The sequence below is a fragment of the Scomber japonicus genome, chromosome 18, assembly GCF_027409825.1.
Source record: "Scomber japonicus isolate fScoJap1 chromosome 18, fScoJap1.pri, whole genome shotgun sequence".
In the NCBI taxonomy this organism is placed as follows: domain Eukaryota; kingdom Metazoa; phylum Chordata; class Actinopteri; order Scombriformes; family Scombridae; genus Scomber; species Scomber japonicus.
In genome coordinates this window covers 11,649,540-11,675,526 of record NC_070595.1, presented here as the reverse complement: position 1 = coordinate 11,675,526, position 25,987 = coordinate 11,649,540, and the positions used below count along the sequence as shown (strand labels likewise).

Genomic DNA, 25,987 nt, shown 5'->3' with positions numbered 1-25,987 from the left:
GATGTAAAATAATCTTTAATGTCAAGGTTTCCCCTTTTGGATTGTAGCTATAGTTTGAACTCGTGCTGCACTTTGAAACACTTTTGACTTTACTGTGAGTTTGGTGGGTTAGTGAGATTTCTGTTTTCTAAAATATTACGAAATATTGCGAAACAATCATCAAATGACACCTACGTTTTTTTTTGTTTTAAGTTGCAGCTAGCCCAAACTTGCAGATTTTCAAATTATGATAAACTGTGTAGCGTTTGGAAAAGGCAAGACATATCTAAAATGTGATGTGACCAGTTTGTCTTATTTTCAGTCAACAAATACTAACTGACCCATCCAAACTTTAATGGGCTCTTTACTGTACACTGCATCGCCACACATTCATTTGAGATGGGAATTGCTGTTGAATTTGTTTGTTGTTTTCATGACGTGTTTTTATTTTTTTATGAGGGCCATTCATATTTTTAAGCACAGGGAAGATAACAGGGAAAAAATAATTAAGAGCATCAGAAATTCAAAGAAAGATAGAGCATAAGTCAGTGTGTGAGTGTCTGTGCATACTCTTGTGTTCATGTGTGTGTCTGTGCCGATAGAAGCTGAAGGAGGAGGGTGGAGGCAGGGAGACGATAATGACGTTGGAGAGGGAAAACATGAAAAATGAAAGGGCTGTAGTGGTGGTGAAGTGTAGACTGGATGGGGGGTGGTGGTCTGAAAGAGTGATGATTAGGATCAGACTCAAAAGAACAGTGAATCAAGAGGCTGAGCGACATTAGCATCACTGGCACACTTACACAAACACCCACAATACTATATATATACATATGGATTGCAAATTATTACTCATTTGTGGTTTTGTACATGCTTTAGAAACGCAGCAATAGGGGCGGCAGTGATTCTGAGAGGTGCAGTGGCAGCTAGTTTAGGCTGGATGGCTTGCAGAGGAAGTAATGCACTGCCTGCACATGCAGTGCGCTAGACACACACACACACACACACACTCTGCAGCACTATGAACACTGCAGCTTAGTAGTGTGCGTGTCTGTACTCAGGACAAGCCTATTACTACTTGACATGCAAATCTCTTTTCTGACCTTCTTCTGTCTGTCAGTCTGTCTCTCTCTCGCACTCTCACCCCCACCACATAATCTCTCTCTCTCTCTCTCCCCTTGCTAACTTTATTTTCCCTGCCCCTGCCTGCTCACTTTCCCTTTTCCTCTCCCTACATTCACATTTCAGTTCAATTTTCTATGCCCCTTTCTCTCTCTCTTCAGTTCAATAGTCTTCCCGTTTTTACACACTCTCTTACTCCTGCAGCTGCAACTGATCACTGTGCCCTGTGTGTGTGTGTGTGCATAACCCACAATAAAGCCACTTATGTGTGTGTGTGTACGTGCATATGCATGAAAGTGCATCTAAGGTTTTGTGGCAGTTGTGGTGATGTGTACACATGTGTGCAATTGCATAACATTATCGCTGCCTATGCTGTGTCAGTAAATGTGAGCAAACATGTCTGTATGCATTTGTTTGCCCAAGTAACCACAGCACTATTTCCTACATTTTAACTGTGTGTGTGTGTGTGTGTGTGTGTGTGTGTGTGTGTGAATGATTAAACCTTGGCTTGCTCTGTATACACGGCTCTGTCTGTCAAGGTGACTGCCTTGTCACAGACTATTACCAAACTCTTCACTGCCCCCAGTAAACCTATTCATACGTACATGTGCACGCACACCTAGCTGAGTTTCAAAACTGTAGATTTATTATTTTTTGTGACATGTGGCCAAAAAGTAGTTATTTTAAAATAAAAAGTATAAGCTAAAATATAGTTCTTAGTGTTTGTACTTGATGTTTCCTGAATATGTGAAAATGTTACTCTTTTCTTTAGCAAAGTGGTATTTTGCTCTACTCCATTCTGTCTTGTTTCGTCAAGGTTTTAACTACGACTGTCTCTGGACTTTTCTGTTTTGTTAGCTTAATCTCATTGTAGTTTGCTTCAGTACATCCTAAAACCAAAAAAACATCCCTTCTTCTTCTTTAGTGTGGTTGACCTAATGTTTAACCTCACCAAACTTCTGGGTTCCCATACAACTTGACCATAGAGAGCAACTTCCTTAAAGCCAACAATTAAGTTGCTCTCAGCTCTACAAAGGTTACCGGAATTTTCAAATTCATCTTCACCAAACTTACAAGATACTGAGTTTGACTTTTTCCTAAAGTGTAGTTTCATTTGGCACCAAATTAAACAACCCCCCGCCCTCCAAAAAAAACCCCCAAACATTACTAGAGTTGTGACTTCTGTGACCATCTTCTGTCACAAGCTGTTATTACTTTGTGATAGGTTTGTGAACTCTGGAATTTGTTTGCATGCTTGTGTCAAAGTGCCCCAAACCATCTGCTATCATGTCAGTTTGTCCAGTAGACTCTTGTTATGTTTTCCTGTCTACCTCCAGCATACATTCAGAACAACTGTGGGATTTGCAATGAGAGTCAGCCAAATAACATTGATGTGGGATGTTTGGATGAATTTATGAATCTGTTTTAGAAATTGAAATACAGTACAGTATGCTATCAAACATGCACTAGCATCCTGGAGCCTTCAGGTTGCCAAGCAACTAATGCTAAAGCATATCAATGTATGATTATTGTCATTAAGAAGTTCTCTAAAAGTCATGACTCCACGCTGAACTCTCAGAAAGATTTCAGTTCTTGACAACCTGCCATTACTTAGGAATGACGATGAGATAACAGCAGTAAAAAAAAAACATGGTAAAGCTGTTATACCAAGGATTTCGTTAGCAAGAAATGCCCCAGTTTCAATTAGATGACAGGTGGTTTATTTACAGTATAATCTAATCTCACTGTCTTTAATACCTGGTCAAATAAAATCATTACTTGGCAGTAAATGAACTCTGCCTCTCTGCCTCTCTCTCTCTCTCTCTCTCTCTCTCTCTCTCTCTCTCTCTCTCTCTCTCTCTCTCCCTCACAGTCAAATATACACAGATAAGGGAGGCAATTTGTGCACAAGGTTGTGGGTTGTTTTTGCCATTGGTGGGTCAATGGTCACTGCTTTGTTGAGCAGGCGACACACAGACACATAAACACCCACACACATATCACTGGTCTCTCCTGTAAGCAGCCATAGCCTTTGTGTCATTGGTGAAACGTTGGCAGATTCCACTCTGTATTTGTTTCTCTGCTGTTCAGGCATCTTTCTCATCTCTTTCCTCTCTGTCTCTTTAAAAAAAAAACTCATTTTAATGGTTGTTTTCTTATACAACCAAAGTCATGCATGGACAGTGGAGACAAGCTTATGAAAACAGTCCTTCAGTCTAGGTTTGTAAATGTCTCTATGTGTATGTCTGTGGCAGATATTTGCACTTTCCTTTTCTACTGTGCATACCTTCACACTCAGCACACACACACACACACACACACACACACACACCAGGTCATTTACATTTTGAGGGTGAGTTACAGCTAATGCAATTAAACATAATGACAGAAATGAGACTCATTATATAACTGTCGAGGACATTCTTATTTCAGGTGATATCTCCTCCACAGGGAAGTCAGAGGTCAGAGGTCACCATTAGGGATTTGGTTTTCTGCTCAAGGACACTTGAGCAAGGCGGATGCAGACTACTAAATGTCAATATGGGGGTCTGACTCAGGGTCCTCCTGCTGATGGTCTGTCTCCCCCTACTCTTTCTGAATAAATTATTAACGCTATTGTCTGGAATCTGTTGCCTGTGTTACCTTATGTAGTTTATGTTTGATGTGTGTCTTGCCGTCTTTCTTTACATTTCTAAAGGAATATTTGAATATATTCATTTTTTAAAAGACAATGTCTGTCAAGAGGAGCAGATTGGCATAAATGTGTGCAATTTGATGCCAACACATCCAACACACTGGTCCTTTGAAACATTACATTTGACTTCCTATGACCATTCAGTGTAATATGTTGAATATTAGCTGGACCAGGGCTGCTGCTACCATTTATGACATTGAGGTCCTATCTTCTATTTATTTATTTTATTCCTGGCAGTGTGTGGAAGGTTTTAACAGCATTTTAGACCTCCATTTAAAGGAAATAAAAGTACAGAAATTATATTGAACCATTAACTCAATAAGCTATGTGGAAAAAAACGAATTATTAAAACATACCTTCTTAAAGCCTTCCTTTTGGTTCCTGGTCATAACTATTTGATGGTGGTAAGGGGTGTTGAGGGACAAGAACACCTAAATGTGATTTCTGTACCTGATAAATAATAAAAAATAATCGATGGCTTCTGGTATATCTATTTCTACATGTTTCTCAGCCCTAAATGTTGTCTTTATTACATATGATTGATTTTTTAAAATTCTATAAGGAATTACAACAAAATACACGCTATTGTTTCCCTCTGACGCATTTGGTATCATGATTACGTTACTCACAGCATTGTTAATTTTAAGTCACAGAGCTGCTTTCCTTAAACTCTCAGGATACACTTTGCTTTATAAGCTTTCGATTTTCTAATTTCCCTTGTTACCGTTCAGTCACTTTTGGATGTGTTTAGCTTTCACAGTCAGAGGATGTGGTAGATGCGTTTCCTGCTCAGAAACACAGGCACATACACACAGAGAGAGAGAGAGAGAGAGAAAGAGAGAGAGCGAGCGAGAGAGAGAGAGAGAGAGAGAGAGAGAGGAGGGGAAAGCAGAGCTCCAGCGAGAGAAGGTTAGCCAGCAGCGAGTGAAGAAAATGGCGATCATGCAGGACGAATGCCTCCCCTCGTAGATGCTGCAAACGCGTTGAATTTTTTTTTTTAGCCTTACAGCCGGCTTTCATTTCCACTCTGTTGCACTTTATACTTCAATGAGGTGAGGTCTTTTTGATTGTGTGTTTGTTTGTCGAGCTAATGCACCATTTAAGGGAGCAGAGAGACCCGGGTGAGAAGTTTTAGTTGTTTAGTTTAGCCGCGACTGAGCTAAAGCTAACACCGGGTAAGGCGGCTCGGTTGCATCGCAGTTTGCAGTCTAAGTAACAAACGCATAAACAGGCTAATCAACGGATTGTGTTTGCTTGCAGGTGACTGTCAATTTTTAATAGCATGCTTGACAGGCGACGTTTGCCTTTTGTAGGCAGGTTAACCCAATTAGTGCTAACTAGTACGAGCATTGGTTAACCTTAGCTCGCCAGCTGTGCGTACATTTCTGTCAAAACGGATATTTCGTAAGATATTTTTTTTCCCATGGACTTATTTAGCCATACGCCATCATTGTTTATGGATTTCATGCTGTTGTGTTTATTAAAATAGCGGAAACGTTACATTTGAGGTAAAACGGGGTATGGTGGCGTTAACTAGCCACTTCGTAACGTTAGCTTGTAGCTAGCATTAGCAGTCATGCAAATTTGACGACGCAGGTTGATTCGGCGGAAACTCAAACAACTAATTGTCTGGCGTATTGGTAACATGCAGATAGGACACAGCTGTACAAATGGCGATAAATATTCAGAAGTGTGTTGTGAGTCGTACTATTGATGTAAATTTGGTGGGGGAATTATTAAAACCCTGCAGGGTTGTAATTCGGTTTAACACCCTCTGTCGGCAGAAAGGCTCAACATTAGATCTTCGATATGCTGGTTTTGCAGTCGTATTCACCTAACTTTTATGCACTGGTCCGACGACGCTGCAAACACGGTTAAGCCATATAAATGAGTGTATCGACTGTAACAAGACGCCTTGGCGGGTCTGTTTGTTAGTCTTGGTTGCGCTGGAAAAATACCAGGCTCGAGAGAAGCCATGTTGGTTAAGCTGTAAGTCAGGCAACAGCTGAGATAATGGCCGATCAGGACCCGAGCTGTAACTCTGACCTACACACTCACACACTTTCTTTATCTATCATTCTCAGACACAGATACAGACACACATACTCTCCATTCACCTTCCAGGCCCTGGTCGTGCATTGCCCTGTTATGTAGATCAACCTGCATTTCCACATTGGCTTCTTGAAATAGTTCTCATGTTACCGCAATTACTGACGAGTCTCAGTTTGTTTGTGTTTGCTTGCCCTTGCGTAGACTGTGTGGGTGAGGTGCACCTCTGTTAACCTGTGCACCACAAAAAAAATAAAATAAACTTGAGGCATTTAATGGGAGTTATGGTTGCCATTTCACTTAGCAGAGATGAATCAGGGACATCGGTCTGCGTAATCCTCTCCCATGTAGTTTTTACAAGGTATTTCCTAATCATAATAAACAAATACAACTGCATCACACACAGTGCCAGTGTAACAGTACATTAAATTCGTGTTTTGTTATGTACCTTAAGTCATTGTTCAATATGATTTTGGTTCAGAAGGGAATAATAGAAATTAATGAAATAATATTTTGGGCTTTCATTTTGAAAAAGATGTAAACATCCAACAATTAGTTCAAAACTATTTCTGAAACGGTTTAGTTGTGCTGTAGTTGAAAAGGAAAACAAACCGTCTGTTTCCTGCATGGACTCAGGACACCTGCTGACAGCTGTTTTATGCTGATTTATGGTCGCTCAGAACCGGTTGTTACGACGTGCTGTTCAACCACGACGGAAATCAAATGTGTTTACAGTTGTTTCAAACAGTTTCACTTGAAGGCGAAGTGAAAAGCAGAGAGTGGTTGAGGAAATGGTATACATTTGAATACATGAAAACAACACTTATTTCATTAATGATGATCACAGCGATGATACATGAGCATGGGTATCCAGGGTAACTTGTCTAAACCGCCCGAACACACATCCATGAGTGTGCTATCCACATGTTACAGCTGAGCAGTGCACAGCATGAACATTGTGGTTGGAACTGAAGCGCTAAAACTATTGTTCTGCACATTGGAGTTACTGGATTAAACTTTTGACAGTGATAGTTTGGGTCAGGGAGCGTACCAAACCAAGGAAAGTCACATACCAAACTGAACATCCTGTACCAAGTGGTCTGGGATTAATACACATACCATTACACCCCAAAAACACGCAGGCTGGGTTTTCCTATTTGTGATTGTTGTTTGTTGTTGTGGTAGTTCATATCTAAGAGATTAACCTTCTTGCTTATTCTTATTTTTCAGAGATTTGGAATTGGAAGCTGTTGCCACCAAAGAAACTGAAGCATCTTAACAGGTGAGTGTGCCACCATAAACACGTACACACACTAATTTGTATCTCAAGTGTGTGAGCTAAGGACCAATTTAGGTCACATTTCTAGCCACTTCTCTGTGAGTGTCTGTGTGTGTGTGGTGGTTTACCAAAGGGCCTGTGTGTGTGTGTGTGTGTGTGTGTGTGTGTGTTAGGGGGACACGGGATGGGCATCTGCTGCTTATGCAAGCACATGCAGTTCCGTTTGAATTGAATTGGAGGGTCTGGGTTGGTCTAGGCCGCATTGTGCTGAGTAAGCTCTGCTGTTTTAAAATCGCTAAATGAGAAGCCAGAGTCCTGATGTTTTGTGTGTGGAGAGGTGTTTGTGCAGCTCATTGTTTCCATACAGTTGGTCTACATGCAGCCGCACAAAAGAGCCACGGAGCACAACTAGTCCATCACTCCGCTCCAGTGGCCCTGTTTAATCTGTTTTCTGTTTATAGATCCTAAATCTGTTCATGAATCTTGTTATCATGTGCAATTTCCTGAATTGTTTTTTTTTTTTTTTTTTTTTGGGATTGTGCTGTAATTATAGACCACCAGTACATCAGCTCTTTAACAAGTATCACCCAACAATGTCGGTTGTCGTCAGTGTTCCACTAAATATCCACCCAATGTGATGTAAAACAAGTCAAGTGCCTCGTTTTTTAATGCTGATTCAGCCGCATTTCTCTTCAAATATATTGGTTGCGTGTCATGGTTTTAAAATATTATTGGCCAGTTGTCTTTAAGGTATTCTATTATGTTGGTTTGTGTTGTTTTTTCTCACATTGGGACATAAGTCTCAGCTGCATGCATGGAGTGACTGCTGCTTATTAATGAAGTGAGAAACTATATTAAATGAAATATTTTAAAGTCATGTTGCATTTGTAGTTTTATCGCTCCTAATTTTCCCACACTAACATTCAAATGATTTGCCTCTCAGGAATTATGTTTCATTTGATCTGAAAGAGAAAAAAAACTGGATACATGAGCCTAAAATACATTTCCTACAATTTAACTCCAAAATAACATTTGTTAGTGCCTAAATTAAATGGAAACTCTGTTTTTGTTCCATGAACAAAACCCTGCCAACCGTGCAGTGCTGCTTGAGGCTATTTCAGTTTCATCTCATAGTTTTTGGAAAGTGGTTTCACTTTAATGTTTAAAAAAAGAAGTCCGTCCTCAAGTTTACAACATTTGGTGGATGCTTCTATTTAAGTCAACTCACAGACAGTACATACATGTAATACATTTATAGCAATGGCACCAGTGGGAATTAAATCCTTCAGAGCAAAAACGGAATAAATCTCCAGCACTACTTCTCTGAGGCCTCCGAGTTATTCAGAAGAAATGTTTTGAGACACAGACTCAACATGCAGAATGCTGCATGTGAACATTTATTATTATCATACAGTAGGAAAATAATGTGTGCAGTTAAATTTGTTGTGACTAATCTTGCATTTTTACAAACTTTGACTTCATGGAACAATGTGTGCTGCATAGCTTGACTTTCACTTTTGATTTGTCATAGTAACAAAGTTTTTCACAAGTTTGTAATGTACTGACATCAGAGTACACTTATAGTCTTAAGTTGGATCAAAACATCCAACATTTACTCATTATTTGTAATTGAATACTGCAGTGCAGCTACCTTGGAAAAGTATCAGGTATTCGACCATTGCCCATGCTAGCAATAAGGCCACACCTGCAGATGGATTATGAAACTGAAAAAATCAAGGAGCCAAAATTGAGCAGTTCTTGCTGTTGACCTCTGCAAGCTTAGGCAGGATGCACAGTCCATTTTACACACGCATGGATGGGAGAAAGTGTCTTTCTGTTTTGAATTTATTTAATGTAGCTGATATAAGCTGTTATAAGTATAAGCATTTTCATAATGGTTTTGACTTAAAACCTGCATAACAAAAGTATCATATTTAAGTCTAATATTTCATTGGACTCCTGTCTTTCCGCTATTTAGCATTTATGTTACTTGACGCTGGTTAAGTGTAATGGCCTTTAGGAAATATTTTAACGGCTTGCCCCACCCTCCTCTGCCAGCATCAAAATTAAATAGCTTTTCCAGCCAGAAATATCATATTGCCGTTCTTAAGTGACCATGACCTGAAATGAACCGTCCTGATTTTGCCTGTTCTGTACAAATGGGTCATTTAAAACAGATAGGCTGGAAATGTCACATCTTTCAATGACGCCTCACAAAGCCTCCACTGTTTGTGACGAGGAGATAACGTGTTGTCATCCCCTAATTGAGTGATGGCTTTTCTGAACGGGCCTCCAGTGTTTGGCCTCGGTGAGAACATGCTAATGCAAATTGATGCAAATGATGCGGTGTTGTACATGCAAATTAGCCACGCGACTATCCTCTGTTTTTTTTTTATTCTTCAAGGACAGACAAACCCTTGTGAGTGTATGCGTATGCAAGTGTGTATGGGTTATGTTTGGGTGTATGTCTGGTGTGTTTTTGTGAGAAAATGACTACTTCCAGAAAGCTACAAATAGAATCGATACTCTCTTCCATAAATTTAAAAAGTCCTTGCCGACTTCACTGCATGAGTCAATACTGGGAGTGAAAAACACTCCTACGGGGTCTTAAGGATGGAGTAGTCTGAAGCCTCTGATGTCTGATCTCTACCTCCTCAGAAGCCCAAATATAGTTTGATTATTTTTAAAGTGTTTCAGCTTTATTTGACAGCAGGCAGAAAGGAGTTGACAGAAAGGCGAGTGGGAGGCAGAGGTAGCTTTTAAACTGAACCGAATGTAGCTCGTCCCCCAAAGTTAGAGTTGAAAGAAATTAAGCATAATATGTTGAATAAAGCAAAGGAATAACATTTTTTATTTTTTTTTTAAAATGTGAACCAAAATACTTTGAGAACATGGTGTACTCCAGTTCTCTTTGTTTTCCAGGACATGCAGGTTACCCTAAGTTGTTGAAGAAGTTATTAGTTTAACCTACGGTGCCGCGGTGCCGCAGAGCCGCGCATAACATCGCTAGTGACCTTTCACAACTATTTTCCTTGTCTTTCATCTGTCAGCTGCTCTTTACTCCCCCCCCCCCCCCCCCCCCCCCCAAGATGGAAAAACCAAAAGGTATTCGCTTAATAGTGGAATCAACTGTCCAGATTGTTATTTTATCCTCTTTAAACACGACAAAGACCATATTTAGAGACGAGATATTTTTGGAAAGCATCTCCTGTTCATCAGTCTGCTGATGTGTATGTTACAGTGAAACTGGCTACGCTTTGTGTTGTGAAATAATGCAGGACCTTGGTGATGGTTGTACGGGATATAAGATGAAGTGATGTTTTATAGTAGAGTTGAAAGTGAAATGGACTATTTTTTGCTGAGTTTCATGTTGAGTGAACTTGAAGTAAATGTTTCCGGTTGGCTTGATGGACTGACACAAAGATGAACCCATTTTAGGCAACTTGGACAGAGCAGAGTATAATTTAACTTACATTTTACTACAATGCTTCAAGAATATAATAGCAGTGACTATGATAACTGCAAGTTTATATATGCAAAGATTACTGCAGACACAGTTGTTTCTTCTAGCACCTTTCAGACAAACAAGGAAGGACAATTCATGTTTATTGCTTCCCTAATGTGTTTAGATTTGTATATTAACAGACTTGTATAACAATAAAAACAGAAAGCACATGGTCAGTGGCTGTACTTATTAACTTTGAGGTAACCTAGATTAAGGAAGAAGTACTGGTAATCCAGGTTAGCATGTTTCTAAAGCCACAATTTCTCCATGTTTTGAATCATGACCCACATATGGAATAAAAAGACAGAAGCAGTCAAAGTACAACAATTTTAGTAGATTTCTGAGGCAGTAAAAAAAATTAATAAAACCAGGGTAATTACTATTGAAGTGACTTGGTAGTCCTGGAAAAGCAAACGTTGCTATTAGTCCACCTTCCTGAACCCTGACCCCCGTCCTGAGGTGACTGTCCACAAGGGCTGCGTTCAAATCATAAACATTCATCCATCAAAAAAAAAATGTAAGAGACTGTGAAAGTGTGGGTGTGCTGCTACAGGCTCCAGTGAGATAATGAAACACGAACCACAAAGTCCAGCTTGATAAATACGACAACAAGTTTGAAGTCTTATCAGATACCAACACTCCACTGAGCTTTATAAATACTGTGAAACAGGATTTATCATCTCTGGAAAGTCGTTCTCCTCCCTCTCAATGATTACTAGCTAAATAGAAGAAATGACTCTCAATTAATCACGGAGTTTACTTACTGTAATTGCTGTAAGTGATAAATAATAGCCAACTTGCATTTACATGTAAAATTTTAAAGGCTCAATGAAACAGAAGGTAGAGTGTCTTTAGCTTGTGCACTGTGACAGATCTCCCAGTGAAACAATATTTTTGAGGTGCGTAGTTACAAGACGGATTTTGCTATCATAGTGGGCGGAGTATAGAGTAAAGTGTGATGTAGAGGACTGTTAACTCCACACACACCTCCCTCACCTGTTGTAAGACCAGGAGGACCTCTATGACATTGTTTTGGAAATTAAGTTTTCTTCCTCACTGAAATTCAAACACACAACTCTTCTTTTTTATCTCTCCATCTTACTTAAACCCATAAACGATGAAGTGTGGTTTTATATGATCAGTGTGTTTAGCTTCTGGCCCAAAGTGACATTTGATTGGATGCGTTTTTGTAAACGCCCTTGAGTGCAGGATGAGTCATCAAACATTTGAAAGTATTTTACAGGGAGAGAAAACACATAGATTTTGAATGGAAAAATACTGATACTGATTTTTTTTTTTTTAATATAATGAGACAAATGGATAGTTAAAACAGGGACACAGAATTAGAACCGGAAAGATGTATTTTTCATTTGATGGGGTCTTTACGACATGGCAGACGTATCCCTACTTTAAGATAATAAATATTTATTGCTCCTAATTGGACAGTTAAGTAAATAGCTCTCAGGAATAAAAACTTTTAGTTGGATTCATACAATAATGCATTTTACACTTTTATTATACTGATTGTCAGCTGTTAAAATGCAGGTTTAAATTTAGGTTTGTGTTTTTTTCTCCCTCAGCACCATCTGGCACTAGAATAGGATAAAACAAACCATAAAACATATTTACAATTGAAACTTTGATGTCTCCTGTTTCTCGTCCTTCCCTCCCCCTGCTCTGACTGCCTTGTTCTTCTTTATCCCTCCTTTTGCTTTTGGTGACTTGTGGAGCCCCCCCCCCCCATCCCTCTGTCAGCTGTAGCTGTCGGGGGATGGGCAATTGTCGGCCCATTCATAAACAGATGCTGTCCGTGGTGTGTGTGTCTGTGTGTGTGTGTGTGTGTGTGTGTATGTGTGTGTGCACTCCAGGAGGGCCCCCACCATGCTCTGCTGTTGTTGTTGAACCCAGAACCATCTGCTGAAGCACTTGATGGTTGGGAAGGAGCAGGGCTGGGCAGGAGACGAAAGGGGGGGAAGTGTGGGAACGGAGGGGGGGTGGTGACTAAAAGTCCTAGCAAAAAAAAGGGAGATTCTGTGTTAATTTACTGTTGAATTATAACAGATGAAACCAAACGGCTGATGATTTCAGATTATAGTAAAGGGAAAACATTTGAAAAGTGTCTGACTTTAACCACTTTTTATTAATGCAATGTATGTGGCTATCCCATTCTTGAACTGGTATTAAACGTTATTCTCTGGTCACTATCAGATTTATTGCAACTGCTGTTCTACATGCAACACTAAAACCTAAATAAAATGTAAAAGGCCTGTTTCTCTCATATAGATGTCCTATGGATATACAGAAGGCAACATCATAATCACTGATCATAACTCAGCTACATTTTCCCCCGTGCATATCTGAATATGTAAAACAACTGGCCGCAAAAAAGCTTGCATCACTGATTTATGCTTAAATGATCTGTTTTCTGATTTATTGCAGAACACTTTTATCAGCATCGTGTGACAGTTAGTGACATTCGACACCAACATTTCTTTGCGTTATCAAAGTCAAAAGGTGCCAAATGATCATAGGTTTAATGTTGCAGTCGTCGTTTCAGTATCTCTGTACGTCTGTCTGTTTATAGCAAAGGTAAGTGCTGTGCTGTAATCCCATTAACGGATTAGACTGCAGCCCGCAGCTTTCTCCTGCAGGCTAAATGGCACACCCACAGGGCCCAGTGCAGCTAAACTTAACACTCACTCAGGGAGAGCTACAGTCTGATTACAAACTAATAGGACACTGATAAGAAGATTTCCAAAATGAGCCTAAAGTAGTGAAAATGTTTTAATACAGATGTTTAAGGGTAGAATTCTCTCTCTAGTCTTTCTCTAGAAACCAAATGTCTTCATCTTGTTTTCATGTTGTTACCAGGCAGTGTAAGCTTTTCAAAATAAAGTCACAAATAAATAGTAATTCATGTGAAAGCGCTTTATCTATTAAAGCACAGCACCATAGACTGAAAAATGAAAGGGATTAGATTCATTCTGGATTAATTTGTCAAACCTTTTTTGTTAATAGAATGTAATTAATCAATCAAATAAAAATTCAAGTCGACTTTGAGTGGTTTGTTTTTTTTTGTCTGATTGATGATGTTGGATTTGTGAAGCATGAAAGATATCACTTGCTGTTGTAGGATCCCCTCATCTGTCAGTTGTCATGACAGTTTTTTTTGGTTCTGTATAAATTGATATTGCCCTTGTTTGGATTTCTGCTGCTGGATGTTGTCGTGTTTGATGCCAACTTGTTGCAAAAAGAAACCATTCACTCCCTTAAGTTTGGTTTGGGTTAGAGAGAATTGAAATCATCAAAAATAACCCGTCATCTCTGGTCCACACGCTTTCTTTCTCACACGTTGCCATTGTGCCTAATTAACAATAGCAATTAAAGTGCAAGTAATGATTCCTCCTCTCATATCATCCACAGGGAACACACCCACAGAGGGAAGAACAGTGGATGGAAGAGAGAGAGAGACGGAGTGTGTGACGAGGAAAGGAGGATAAGAAGATACAGGACTGGACAAAAGGTGAGAGAAGTCACGGCATTGTGTTTCATCTTTTCAGGAGCTGTGGGGGAAGTTGAATTTGTATTTAAAGTGTGAAATAAAACCTTCAATCAGTAGTTTAATTAATTTTATTGACATTAGAGTAGGTCTTGTTGTTTTTATTCATTTGACATTGTAAAGGAAGTTTGTTGTCTTTGTGATTTATTAGCAAACACCACTTCTAGGACACAAACATCTGTTCACCTTGCACAGAGCTATTTAAATTACCAATGTGTTGTTTAAAAAAAGTATGGTCCATTTGTCAGTGCTTTCTCAACGTGTTCAATTTTGCAAAGCACTAAATACAATTCTGCTGAGAAACCAAAGGATATAATTAATGTTGAATATCGACCCAATTCTAGGTAATATAAAAGGATCACAATAAACTTAAAATAGTATCACAACCCTCAGCGCTGCGGTTGTGTGGGGGACTGAATCTGGCAACACATGAGGAAGGAATAAGAATTGGCACAGTAGCAGAGCATGCTCCACTCCCTGAAGGCTTAACAAAGTCCACTCGCTGCTTGGCTCAAAAAACTTGAAAGAGAACGACCAAAAACACTCCAATTGATTAACTATTAAAATTGTAAATATTAAACTGCTCCACCACCCCCCCCCCCCCCCCCCCCCCCGCCCAAACAAACATTTCTGTCCGAGTGTTATCCCTATTTGTCTGCCCCTGCAGTGATATGTGCTTTGCTCTAATGACAGAGAGAGCTGGTGTACTTTGCCATGTGACGTAGTGCTGTTTTCCATTTGAATTGCTGTTACAGTTTCCATTGAGTCGTGTTTGTACGAGCTGACTACTGTTACAGCTGCAACTACTGTCATGACCGGCCCAGCCAGGAAGCCTCTATCTCTGACCTTGAGTGTGCCTTCATGTTTCAGTTGCTCTTTCTCAGTCATCCTGTTGTGTCTGGGGCTCTGTTTCGCCCTCTTACTATATTGTTAGATTTGGGTCTGTGTCTCAGTACAAACAGGCAAGTAGTTCAAGTGTCAGTTTTACCACTGATTGTGAAGTAACCATTCATTGTCACGGTGGCTCTTCCCTCCAGATAATTTGGTTTGTCTGACAAAAACAAGCAGTTTTTGATGTTGACTGTGGGATTTGGCGTTCGCTATTTTGTCATTTTATAGACCAAACGTATAATAGGTTAATTAAGTAAATAACCATTAAATTAGTCAGTAATGACATGAATCATCAGTTCTATACACTAGAGAGAATCAGGACAAACATGCATAACTTGTTCTCAGTGGTTTGAATGCATCTGAAGTGTTGAAGTGTTTAATCAGTGATATGAACATGTGAACAGATGCGAGTACAGCATGATAATCAGCAGGAGTAAAGCTGATTGATGGAATCCCCGGTCATTAATTAATTTCAAGAAAATATAAAATAACTTCCCAACACAAGCCTGTTATCTGCCAAACTGGCTGTTAGAGCAGATATGAGTTATTTAAGCTTAAAATAATTTCACAACCCTCAGTGCTGCAGTTTTGTGCAGAGACATGAATCTGGCAATACATGATAAGAGTTGGCGCAGCATGAAATAGCAAAGCATGCTCAACTCCTAGTCCACACACTGCAAGGCTCAAAACATCAACCTGATAGGTAAAAAAAACAACATTGTTATTGATGAATTTTTAACAGTGTCTAGAGAAGTTCCTGAGAAAGCGAGGTGGAAAGCACTACCACTGGCTGTGGGAGGACAGGTGACTGTAGAGTGAAATAGATGACTGATTAATGAGGACAACCTAGCAAATGAGTCATAAACAGAAACCTTAGGCGTGCACGTTTGCACATAGTTTCTTACGTGTGCCCCTCAAAACCCCTCCCATAGTTGACATGACATCAATGGGGAGCATGACTAGTACGCTTATCTGCTACTGCACATTTACTGCAAAAGCAATCTCATGTAGTGCATACTGTTTTGAAAAAGATGCAGACATACACAATACACCACAACACAGTCACATGTGCACTCCCGTAAATTACACCTTCTCTTCTCTACTCTTCCTCACGCTCTTCAATCTTTCATGTTGAACTTGTGCGAAACTAGAAGCCGAAGCAGAAAAGATGCAGACTGCTCGCTTTCACTCCCAGGTTTCCCCGCAGACTTCTCTATAGATTAAAATGAGGTTTTATATGCGAATGAGACACTGGCATTCACTTCTCGTGTTGTTATCTTGCTCGGACAAGCCCAAAGGTGCTGGGAGTGTTTGGGAACGTTGCCTTAACAACAGGGTCTTCCCTAACAAGAGCTCTTTTTCGGTTTAGTTCAGTTCCAGAAAATAGATTAAAGGTTGGGCAGCTCCAACAAGGATTAAATTCAACTGAGTTTACGGATAATCACATTTTTTAATCTGTCAAAAGTACTGTATAGTATGACCAGGTTGAAGACACGGAAATACACGCCTCAAAATTAAACATGTCGGTGAGTATGAGGGATGTTTGACAATTTGCTTGTCTGAGCTAGAGCAGATTTTCAAATCCAGCAGTACAGAGGCAGGATCAGAAGACGAGGAAACATGGCCATGTATGAGGAATGTTCCAGTGTGTATTACTGCCCCAATTTTTGTCAGACATGCAATTCTGTGCTGACCAAAACCCGGGAGAGACTCAGCAACCAGACATCTCTCTGTTTAGGAGCAGCTGAGATTGACACAAAAATGGCAAAAGCAGGTGCACCTTTAAAGGTCAGTCCACGTTAAGTGAGCCCGGACAGGTTAGGCTAACCCATTGTCGCCAACTTCCTTCACTTTTTAAGCAGTGTGGGAAGCAACAGACGAGACCTTTTCTTGGTCTTTAGCCTGTACTGTACATTTACTGTGAGATTAACAACTTCCTGCTAACCTTTTCCTCTGTTCCGCTCACATTCACCGTCTTTTCTCTGCCACTCGTACTTGCTTAACCCCACCCATGTTGCACACACACATTACGCACAACCCTGTTCCTTAAAGCAGCTACTCTGCTCTTATAACAGCACCTTTCGTGTACATGATTGAAGAATGAAGACAGGGAGGATTCTGGGATTGGATGGTAATGTAGTGTGTTGTCATGGTTGCAAAATATGAGTGAAAATCTTTTATAGTCCATTTCAATTAATGGTTGCGTGAAATTTTAGCAGTGGTGCTCACTCTGCCACTGCAGAATGAATACAGGGGAAACACTATCAAGTGAGTCTCTTTTAAGTTACAGATGAGATGAATTTTACACCAATACAGGACAACTATCATTTATCTCCTCGGGTTATGTTTATTTATACTAGTTATATCAGCCACTCTCAGCGCAGCCTTAATTTTCTGATTTTATGTCAGTGAGGTTTGTTTTTAATTAGTGGTGCTGAGGTTCTGATGTTTTACTGGTATGCAAATTATTTAAAAATATGTCAACTTTTTGACGACAAAGCATCATGCTTCAAATAGATTTTGCAGTTGCTATGCAACTGCAGGACACATGAAAAGTGCCTCTAGCTAAAACCAATGTTCAGTTGACTGTCACTAAATCCAGTGTGTTTTTAAAACTGTGCAAAGCTTGTACAATTCATCTTTTGTCCATATTGGTGTCTTCAGTAATTGTTTGGCTTCACTTTCTAAACTTAGAAGAAATTATCTTAAACTTTACCCATTTCAGGCAAATTGAGCTACCCCTAAACCCAAAACACACTTGTTATAAATGGGGAAGGAAAGGGATCAAAAGATGGACCTTGAGAAGTTTGAGATCATTGAAAAACCAATGAAGAGTCAGCAGCCCGCCTCAAATGTCCTTATAGAAATATCTGCATTTATCACAGGGTTTGTCTCTGTTCAACAGACATTCATTCAAAAAAAAGCCCACTGTGTCTATTCAGATGTATCTTGGTTTAGATTCACCTCTGTTCCCCTCCTACTCTGCAGGTTAGTTTATGTAACTGGTGAGGTAGACAACAGGCTCGTAACTCTTTCTCATTGCTTCATTTTATTGTTCCTTCACTTCTATCCAATGTTTCAGCATGTTGTCCACATTGTTCCTCCAACACTGGTTTCTTTGCTTCTTGCTTTGTCTGTTAAACTGAGTACACATTGTACTGGATACATGTGCCACTGACTTCAGGAGTTTGACCTCTTTGCTTTTTATACATGTTAGAAGCTGCAGCTGCATTCCTCTTACATCAACCTCAATGACAGGCTCTCATCGCCTCCCCGTCCCTCCTTTTTTCACATTCCACTTCTCCTTGTCTTCTCCTTTTTTTCCTTCTCTTATTCTTTTGTTCATATTTCTTTCTCTCTCCCCAACTCTCTCACTCTTTCTCTCTTTGTGTCTTGTCCCTATACCCCCCCCCCCCCCCCAACACCCCTCCGCCCGCTCTGTCTGTAAGATGATAGCAGCAGTCGGGTAGCTGCCAACTCCAGGGGCCTTAATGAAAGCCATTCTCAGATGGAAGCAGGGGGAAAGGGGAACAAACTGTACACTATGTACTGAGCTGCGGCAATGATCATGCTTATGCACACTAGGTTTCAGTGATGTTAATAGTGATGTGCGGTGTATATAATTTCCTAACTAGCTAAACAGATGACTAAATAAATTGCCCATCCAAGTAAAAATCCTTTCAATTTTAAGACTTACCTCAATGTGTAGACACATTACACCATACTGTATAAACTGGGGATTTTCATGCATGGAAAATAATTGCTCAAAAATATTACCCCAAACTATACAGGCATATCCAATAATGTCTTAATATGTGATGAGCACCTCCCTTTATGTGAAGTGTTAAATGTCTTTCTCCATTATCTTGATTTGCAATGCCTTATAAGGATAAACACTTTGCCTGCGTAGCTGCACTGAATCAGATGCTTTGGGGTTGACAGAGGACTTTCTGTGTAAGAAGGTTGAGTCAAGATTCTTTGAAGTAAACAACTCGGTTTTCTGGATGGGCCATATTACAGCTGGGAACAGGTGCTGGGAGGGGGCAGATCTACCGTGTGGGCAATGCCCTACCTCTCTCCTCTTTCTTGTTTTTCTTTTGATTATTTCTGTCTTTTGGTTAATACTTCCCTTTCTTGTGAGTTTTTTTGTGATGATATCATTGTCCTGTCTTTTTTTTGTTTGGTTCCAGAGGGCGGCTAAGCAGCTTCTGGCAGGCTTTATGTTTAGATGCTGGCTGTATGCCCAGGTTTAGCTAGTGAGCTGTAAGTTAATAAAGGTGGAGTTTAGCCTCAGTTAGGTGCGTCTTGTCAACGTGATGTTTTTATCGCATCGGTTGCTGGTTTACATGAGAACTTTTTCATATTAATTGCTATAGCTAGATTACATTGACTTAAATAATAATAAGGTTTCTCTTAGCACATTAAGCTCACCAGCTGGCACTGAATATCAAAATCAATAAAGTTTGTAACGCAAGCTCCAACCTTGTAACACATGCATGCTTCATTGGATCAGCACACTTGCTCATTGTCCACACATGGGTTTGTTTGTTCACTTATCATGTTGGCTAGTGAACATAGTGGTTGCTATTTGAACTCAGGGTTTATAAATAGACCTGTGCACTGCTGCTGCAGGCAGAGAGTGCTACCACACTTGCTAACCTGCACTAAGGAAAGGTCAGGAGACATGCACACGCTTTTCTCCTTGCTGTCAAATACACTGGTCCACTTTCACTGAAGGGTGTCTGTGTCCCACTCCTCATTGCTGATTCGTGCCTTCCTTCCTCCTTTGATTGTCTGCTCCTCCCTCCCTCACTTTCCCTCACTGCCTTTGTCCCCTTACTATTGCTCCAGAGTAAGAGGACGGTGTTGCCAGCTGTAAGCCTGTTGTGTAACTCTAATCAAGCCTAGTCTATACCCCCCCCCCCCTCCCCCGAAGGTGTGTGTGGGGGGGTCTCAATCCTCCAATCACTCTTTCTTCATGGCACATTTTTGACAATCCTAGCTGACGCACAGACTTGTCTCACACTCTTGTATCATAAGCAGGCGATTAGAGATGGGAACTAATTTGACTGCTTCAATGGGAGAATAGGGAAGAGAACAGAAGGACGGGAAAGGCTTCAGGTGTTCAGACTGCAGTAATATCACAGACTATTTATCACCAGTGCGGTGGCACACTGGAAGTGCTGCCACAAAAAATTCTGGAAAAGCTGTAGGCCCTGGCTGCAGAGCAAACACCAGTTGTCCCCCCAGGGTAGAGATCAGTGACTGCAAAGACGACATCAAGCAAACCAAAGAAGAGCACAAGAATTTACTTGAATTTTGTGCAATTTAGTAGTTCAAGACATGATTCGTGGCGATCATGACTGGATCACAAGGAATGAGAAAAGTACAATGGCTTACATCAGAGTTTATAGTGCAGCAGAGAGACTGCTCTCCACTGCTGGAGATATGACGTTAGTAACACAATGGAGCACTCCGTCTCCCCCTCATTTTGTAATTCTCATACAGGCAGGAGACTTTTATTTATTTATCTATCCATTTATCTTGACCATTTATTTAATTGCAAGTTATCTATGTCAGTTTACTAAGGACACCAGTGAATAGTTTCGCACACAGTATACTGGAGCAAGAGACTGTAGTGCCCTCTTTTCTGTTCATTCAATTGAGAATTGTTTTGAATCGAGAAATTATTTTGAATCTATTCGGACATCCAAGAATTAGTCTGGTTGAATCCTCAGATTCCCAAAGATTTACATCCATAATCACTGCAGTTACTCAGGCTATTGATGATTGCACAAAGCAGTCATATTTTCTGTAGCTTGATCAGGTAAACCCTACCATCGTCACCGCTTTACAAAGTTAGTAAAATAACATCTGCCTTTTTAAAGTGTATGAATTTGTGCGTCACATCTCAGTTGCTATGGATTAATATGAAAATATGTTTATTCTGTGAGAAAGACTAGTTACCTTTCATAAACACTGGTGGGGTGGATTGGTGATGATGTGACTGAGTGATTCACAAACTATATTATAGTATTGTTTTTTTTTTTCATAATGGACACACACTGTATGATGAATTAACCTACCTTTTTCCCTCTTTTCTCTGTTTTAATCTGCAGTGCCAGAGTATACCAAGTCCAGGCAGACTCCTAAATCTTAACCACGCCCCCCCTTCCCCCCCTCCCACACACAAACACACACATTCAGTCTTCAGCACGTCCTCAGCGATGCCAAGGAGGCCCGATCAGCCTGCTGCCCACTCTGAAAAGCCCTGCCTCTTCACCCCAGACCCTTGAGGCTGTGCCCTCTGAGATTTGACGATTGACCTCCCCCTTGTCGACCTGGGAACCAGAGGTCACCTGTTCTCCACTGAACCCGGGGAGGCCCTCCTGCCCAGTCAGGAGCCGCAGCCACGTGCCGCACTCACAGGTAAATTATGAAAAGAAACAAAAAAGCAAAAGCAAACACACTGTGCATTACATTCAAAATTAAATCTGTGTCTCTAGTTGCATACAGAGATGCTAGCCCACACAAGCACACTGTCTGCCAATAAGCACAGTGTTGGATAAGCAAGGAAACAATTGGATAATTACATTTAAATGGCAAAAAATGTTAAAAATGTGGGTGTGTTCTTGCTCACAGACCATGATGAGGTTTGTCATCTACTTCTATCCTGAATGATTGGGATATCATTAATTCAGAGAGGTGGCTTTTCTGAATGGCATCTTTCACGTGATTCACTTGTTTTGAAATTAATTTTTGGCTTTTGAATTAAAACACATTAAAATTGCTGTAAAAAGTTATTTTAAGCAGCATTTAAGGTTGGTTTGCTCTGAATTTATATCACAGCTGTAATATTCACATTGGAACATTGTCTTAAGTGTGTTTTCAGAAACAGTCTGAAACAGGTTGTGCTGAAAGGGAAAAACATTCAAATCGGTGATCAGCATCACCAAATTCAGCTCAGATTCATCACTGCATGCTGAGACCCAGAGTTACTTCACTTCAAATAGTTTATTCATTACTTTGTATTACAATATGCATACACAACTAACTGCCAGCAGCCAGCTGTGTCTGTTTACTAATGCTCTGACTTGCAAGCCCTTCTCACTTTGAACCCCTCTGACTGTAACACTCATATTTTCTCCTGTTTGCTTGATTCCAATTGAATGATCTTTCTGTCTTAATTATTTTCTTTTTTGGTCATGCACATCTCCCCACTCTGTTTGTTTTCTGTCATTTTCTCTAATTCCCTCTAAGTCTGTTTGACAGTCTTTCCTCTCTCTGTTTCTAGGCATGGCTCCCATTCGGGATTCCGTCAGCCACTCCCCTAATCAAACAGGTGACTACACATTACCTATCTTCTTCCCCCTTCCTCTGCATTTCATTCTTCATCCCAGTGTCTTACTTTGGCTCTCGACTGAATAGACACAGTCTGACCCGACCTTGACTGATTATGTATTTTATTCATGGTATATCAGAGAGACAGAGAGACATAAATGAGTGTGAAAGGGTGCGAGAGGAGACTTGGCAGCCGAATAGGTTAAGGGCCACAGAGAGCTGGCAACCGTATTATGTGAAAGTGAGAGACACTTGGAGTGAAATGGAGGAAGAGATGGGCTGCCAATTGGTTCGAGGGACTCGTGGTTGGTAGGTCACAGTTTTGGTCTCAGCAGCGGACAGCTGGTGAGGAAATGGGAAAGTGAGAACAGAAATAAGCGGTAGATGTTGTCATGATGGAAAAATATGAGGACTTGACCATGAATTCTTAAATGAAAGCCGGTATTTATGTGATGAAAGGGTGCTTAGCAGCTTCAGAGCCATTGCTTTGGGCATGTTGGTCTTTTATACTTTAAGTCCAGGGGACAGGGACATCAATAGGGGGAAATCTGGCACCTCTAACTCCATCTTTCTTCCTTAGTTGCTTTGTGTTTTTTTGGATGCTCTCCTTTCAATTATTTTGTCCTCACAGCATTTCAGATCACCAACTTTCTGGCAAAAAACGTGAAAGAATCATTTCTATTTAGTCTGTTTGGCAAAAAAAACAACCTCAACTATATTATTATCTAACATTGTTTTCAACACTGACAAAGGTTATAGTACTGACAAAACATTAAAACACATCTGTTGTGAGTTATGATCAATAACATCTTTAGACATTAAAAATTAGCTTACCACAGCAAATCATTGCAAGAATGCTGACAGTATACTCAGAGAGTTTCTGTGGTACTGAAATTCAGGTAGTCGCCATTATGACTGATTGTGTGGATAAAAACTATGAAACCAAGTCTTTATCTTTTCAATCGCCACCGCCACGTCTACTCCATTTCCTCTCATCACTCCCTCCATCCTCCCTCCCTCCCTCTCTTCACACTCAATTGCCATCTCCCCTATGCCCTCCATCTCTTCTCTCCTGCTGATCTCCGTCCTCCGCCTCCCTGAATCCTAGTTTATAGCTTTGGCATGCTTTTGGGTCCCGCTGTGGTGACAAAATGGTGGCAGCTGCGTCCAGACTCAGGCCTGGCGCTGATCACACCCTAAACAGTTGGACAGCTGAAGCTTGGAGCGAATGGAAGAATATAAAATCAACTGTGAATATGAGGAAATTTAAACCACTTTGGTTTTATCATTTTAATTTTGTTAATTATAGTACATCTCATTGATATAATTTTTTGACAATAATTGAGTTCCTTCTGTCAGTGCTTTACTAAATTTACTCAGATTTTAGTTTTCAGCAGCGAAAGAGATTTAGTTTTTTTAAATCGCTAATTGAAGTCATGTGCACCGTTTCTCTTTCCAGGTCTTGAGCATTCGGGCTTGGATTCGCAGTATGAGCCTTCTCCCTGGTCCTCTGGCTCTCCCTGCAGCAGTGACAGCAACAGCAACTGGGGAAAAGTCCTAGTGGACGGAAGTACCGACAAACCCAACAACCCTTCTTCAACTAACTCTTCCGTCTGGCCCCCCTCCTCCTCCTCATTCTCTTGCTCCTCGTCTTCTTCCTCCTCTGGCTGTGGGTCAGGATCAGACCCTGAGTTGGCATCAGAATGCATGGACGCAGACTCTAGCTCCTCGATCGGCTCAGAGAAAAACCTCGCCGCTGTTGCTGTGACAACAGTGATGATGATGTCAGCAAATGCTTCTTCCTCTGTGTCTTCTACGACTTCTTCTCCCTCTTCTATGGTGACTTCTGCCATGATGGTCGGGGTTTCAGTGAACGGAGACAGCAACGGCAACAGTCGTCAGGTTATTAGCGGAGGAATGGGAACCATCAGTGGTGCAAATAATGGAAATAATAACATCACGGGCCCCTCCCACTTCTCCGTCGCTGGGTCCAGCAGTATTGGCAGCAATAACATGGGTAACCACAACAACAAGCTTGTCAATAACAGTGGTGTATGGGGTACCCAGTCAGGCAGCAACATGATCACCACCGGCGGAAGCACCCCCTGCATCAATGGAGGGTTAACCCAAAACACTTTAAACCCAAATGCCAACCACGGTGCCTGGCCACAGAATCCAACCCCAAGCCCAGTGTCCCAGGGCCAACGGCCTCCACAGGCTCAGGGGATGAGTTCCAAACTGGGTATAGCTCCCCAACAGGGCCCCTTGCTGGGCTGGGGTGGCATGGCAGCTCCAGACAACAGCAGTATGATGGAAGACACTGAGGTGAATAATGGTACAGCAAACAGCAAGGTGTTAGGAAGCAGCAACAGTGGAAATGGTGGCCTGCAGCCTACCAACCTTAACACTGAATCCAATGGACCAAATAACACTATAATGATGAATACTACTACTACTACTACTAACGCCACAATGACCTCTAGTCCACCAAACTCTACCGCCTCACCCCAGCTCAGTGGGGACTGTTCCTGGGGCTCCATTGGAGGAGGGAGTGGGGGTCCGCTGGCCAATGGAAACCCCACATCAGCCCCCCAGCACCCCCAAGGAGAGCTGGGAGGTCCTGGGGCCTTCGGTACGCCTTGGGGCGCAACTACCTACCCTGGAGACAATTGTCCCCCAAATGCAGACACTGTGAACCCCCAAAACCCTGCCTTAATGCAGGCTGGGAACCCCCAAATCTCCTCTACTGCTGCTTACAAGAGTAATAATAACCACAATAACACTGGGGCTCCACGCTGGGACCAGGGGCCTGCCAACAACCCAAACCAGCCTCAGAGCAGCTTGTCCTGGGGTGTTGGCTCAAATCAAATCCCAGCCTCTGCAGGCCAAACACCAGGAACTGGGAACCAAACTACAATGGGCCCTCCAGTAGGGATACCTCGCCCCTGGGGAAGCAGCGCATCCTCTTCTTCCTCTTCCTCATCATCCTCTTCCACATCTAACAACAAGATGTCAAATGGAGAATGGGGATCAACAATTCCTGGTAACAACCACACAGATGCTGGAAGTCATAAAGGAAGCGCTGCCAACAATGGCTGGAAAAGCCTGGAGGATGACGCCATGGGCATGGGAGGCGGGGGTGGAGGAGGAGGAGGAGGAGGAGGTGGTGGAGGAGGAGGAGGAGGAGGAAGCCATAGTTTAGGCAGTGTGACTGGAGGATGGGGTCGCTCTGGAGGAAGTGAGGGAAGTGGCGAGAGCTCTGGAGGCCGATCCAGCTCAGACAGAGACAGCAGCCAGCAAAAAGGGGTAAACCGCAGAAAAGGTAACCTTACTCCAACAATAGTAACAAATGTGAGCAGGGTTGATCTGGACCCAAGGGTTCTGTCCAACACTGGATGGGGACAGACGCCCATACGGCAGAACACCGCCTGGGATGTCAATTCTCCTGCTAACAATCAGCACCAGGCTTCCAGGGGAGACGAAAGAAAGCATAGCAGCGGAGGCTCCGGATGGGGCACAGCAACACAGGCAGCTCCTTCCCAGACCTCTGGAGGTATGTGTGTAATCTGT

At 41.4% G+C, this 25,987-nt stretch overlaps 1 protein-coding gene across 3 annotated transcripts in view; it reads left to right on the top strand.

Annotated features, from left to right (window-relative positions):
* The first annotated feature begins 4,685 nt into the window (after nt 1–4,685).
* Nucleotides 4,686–25,987, top strand: part of LOC128378434 (trinucleotide repeat-containing gene 6A protein-like) — a 33,786-nt gene continuing 12,484 nt past the window's right edge. For 2 of the 3 annotated variants that reach the window (XM_053337952.1, XM_053337951.1), the window contains exons 1-6: nt 4,686–4,845; nt 7,073–7,124; nt 14,050–14,149; nt 21,196–21,505; nt 22,371–22,418; nt 23,877–25,970. In XM_053337952.1, the coding sequence (XP_053193927.1) occupies nt 22,373–22,418; nt 23,877–25,970 (2,140 nt within the window). In that variant the 5' untranslated portion in view covers nt 4,686–4,845; nt 7,073–7,124; nt 14,050–14,149; nt 21,196–21,505; nt 22,371–22,372. Of the gene's footprint in view, nt 4,846–7,072; nt 7,125–14,049; nt 14,150–21,195; nt 21,506–22,370; nt 22,419–23,876; nt 25,971–25,987 lie in introns of those variants that run through there. The other variant, XM_053337953.1, reaches the window with a different exon arrangement.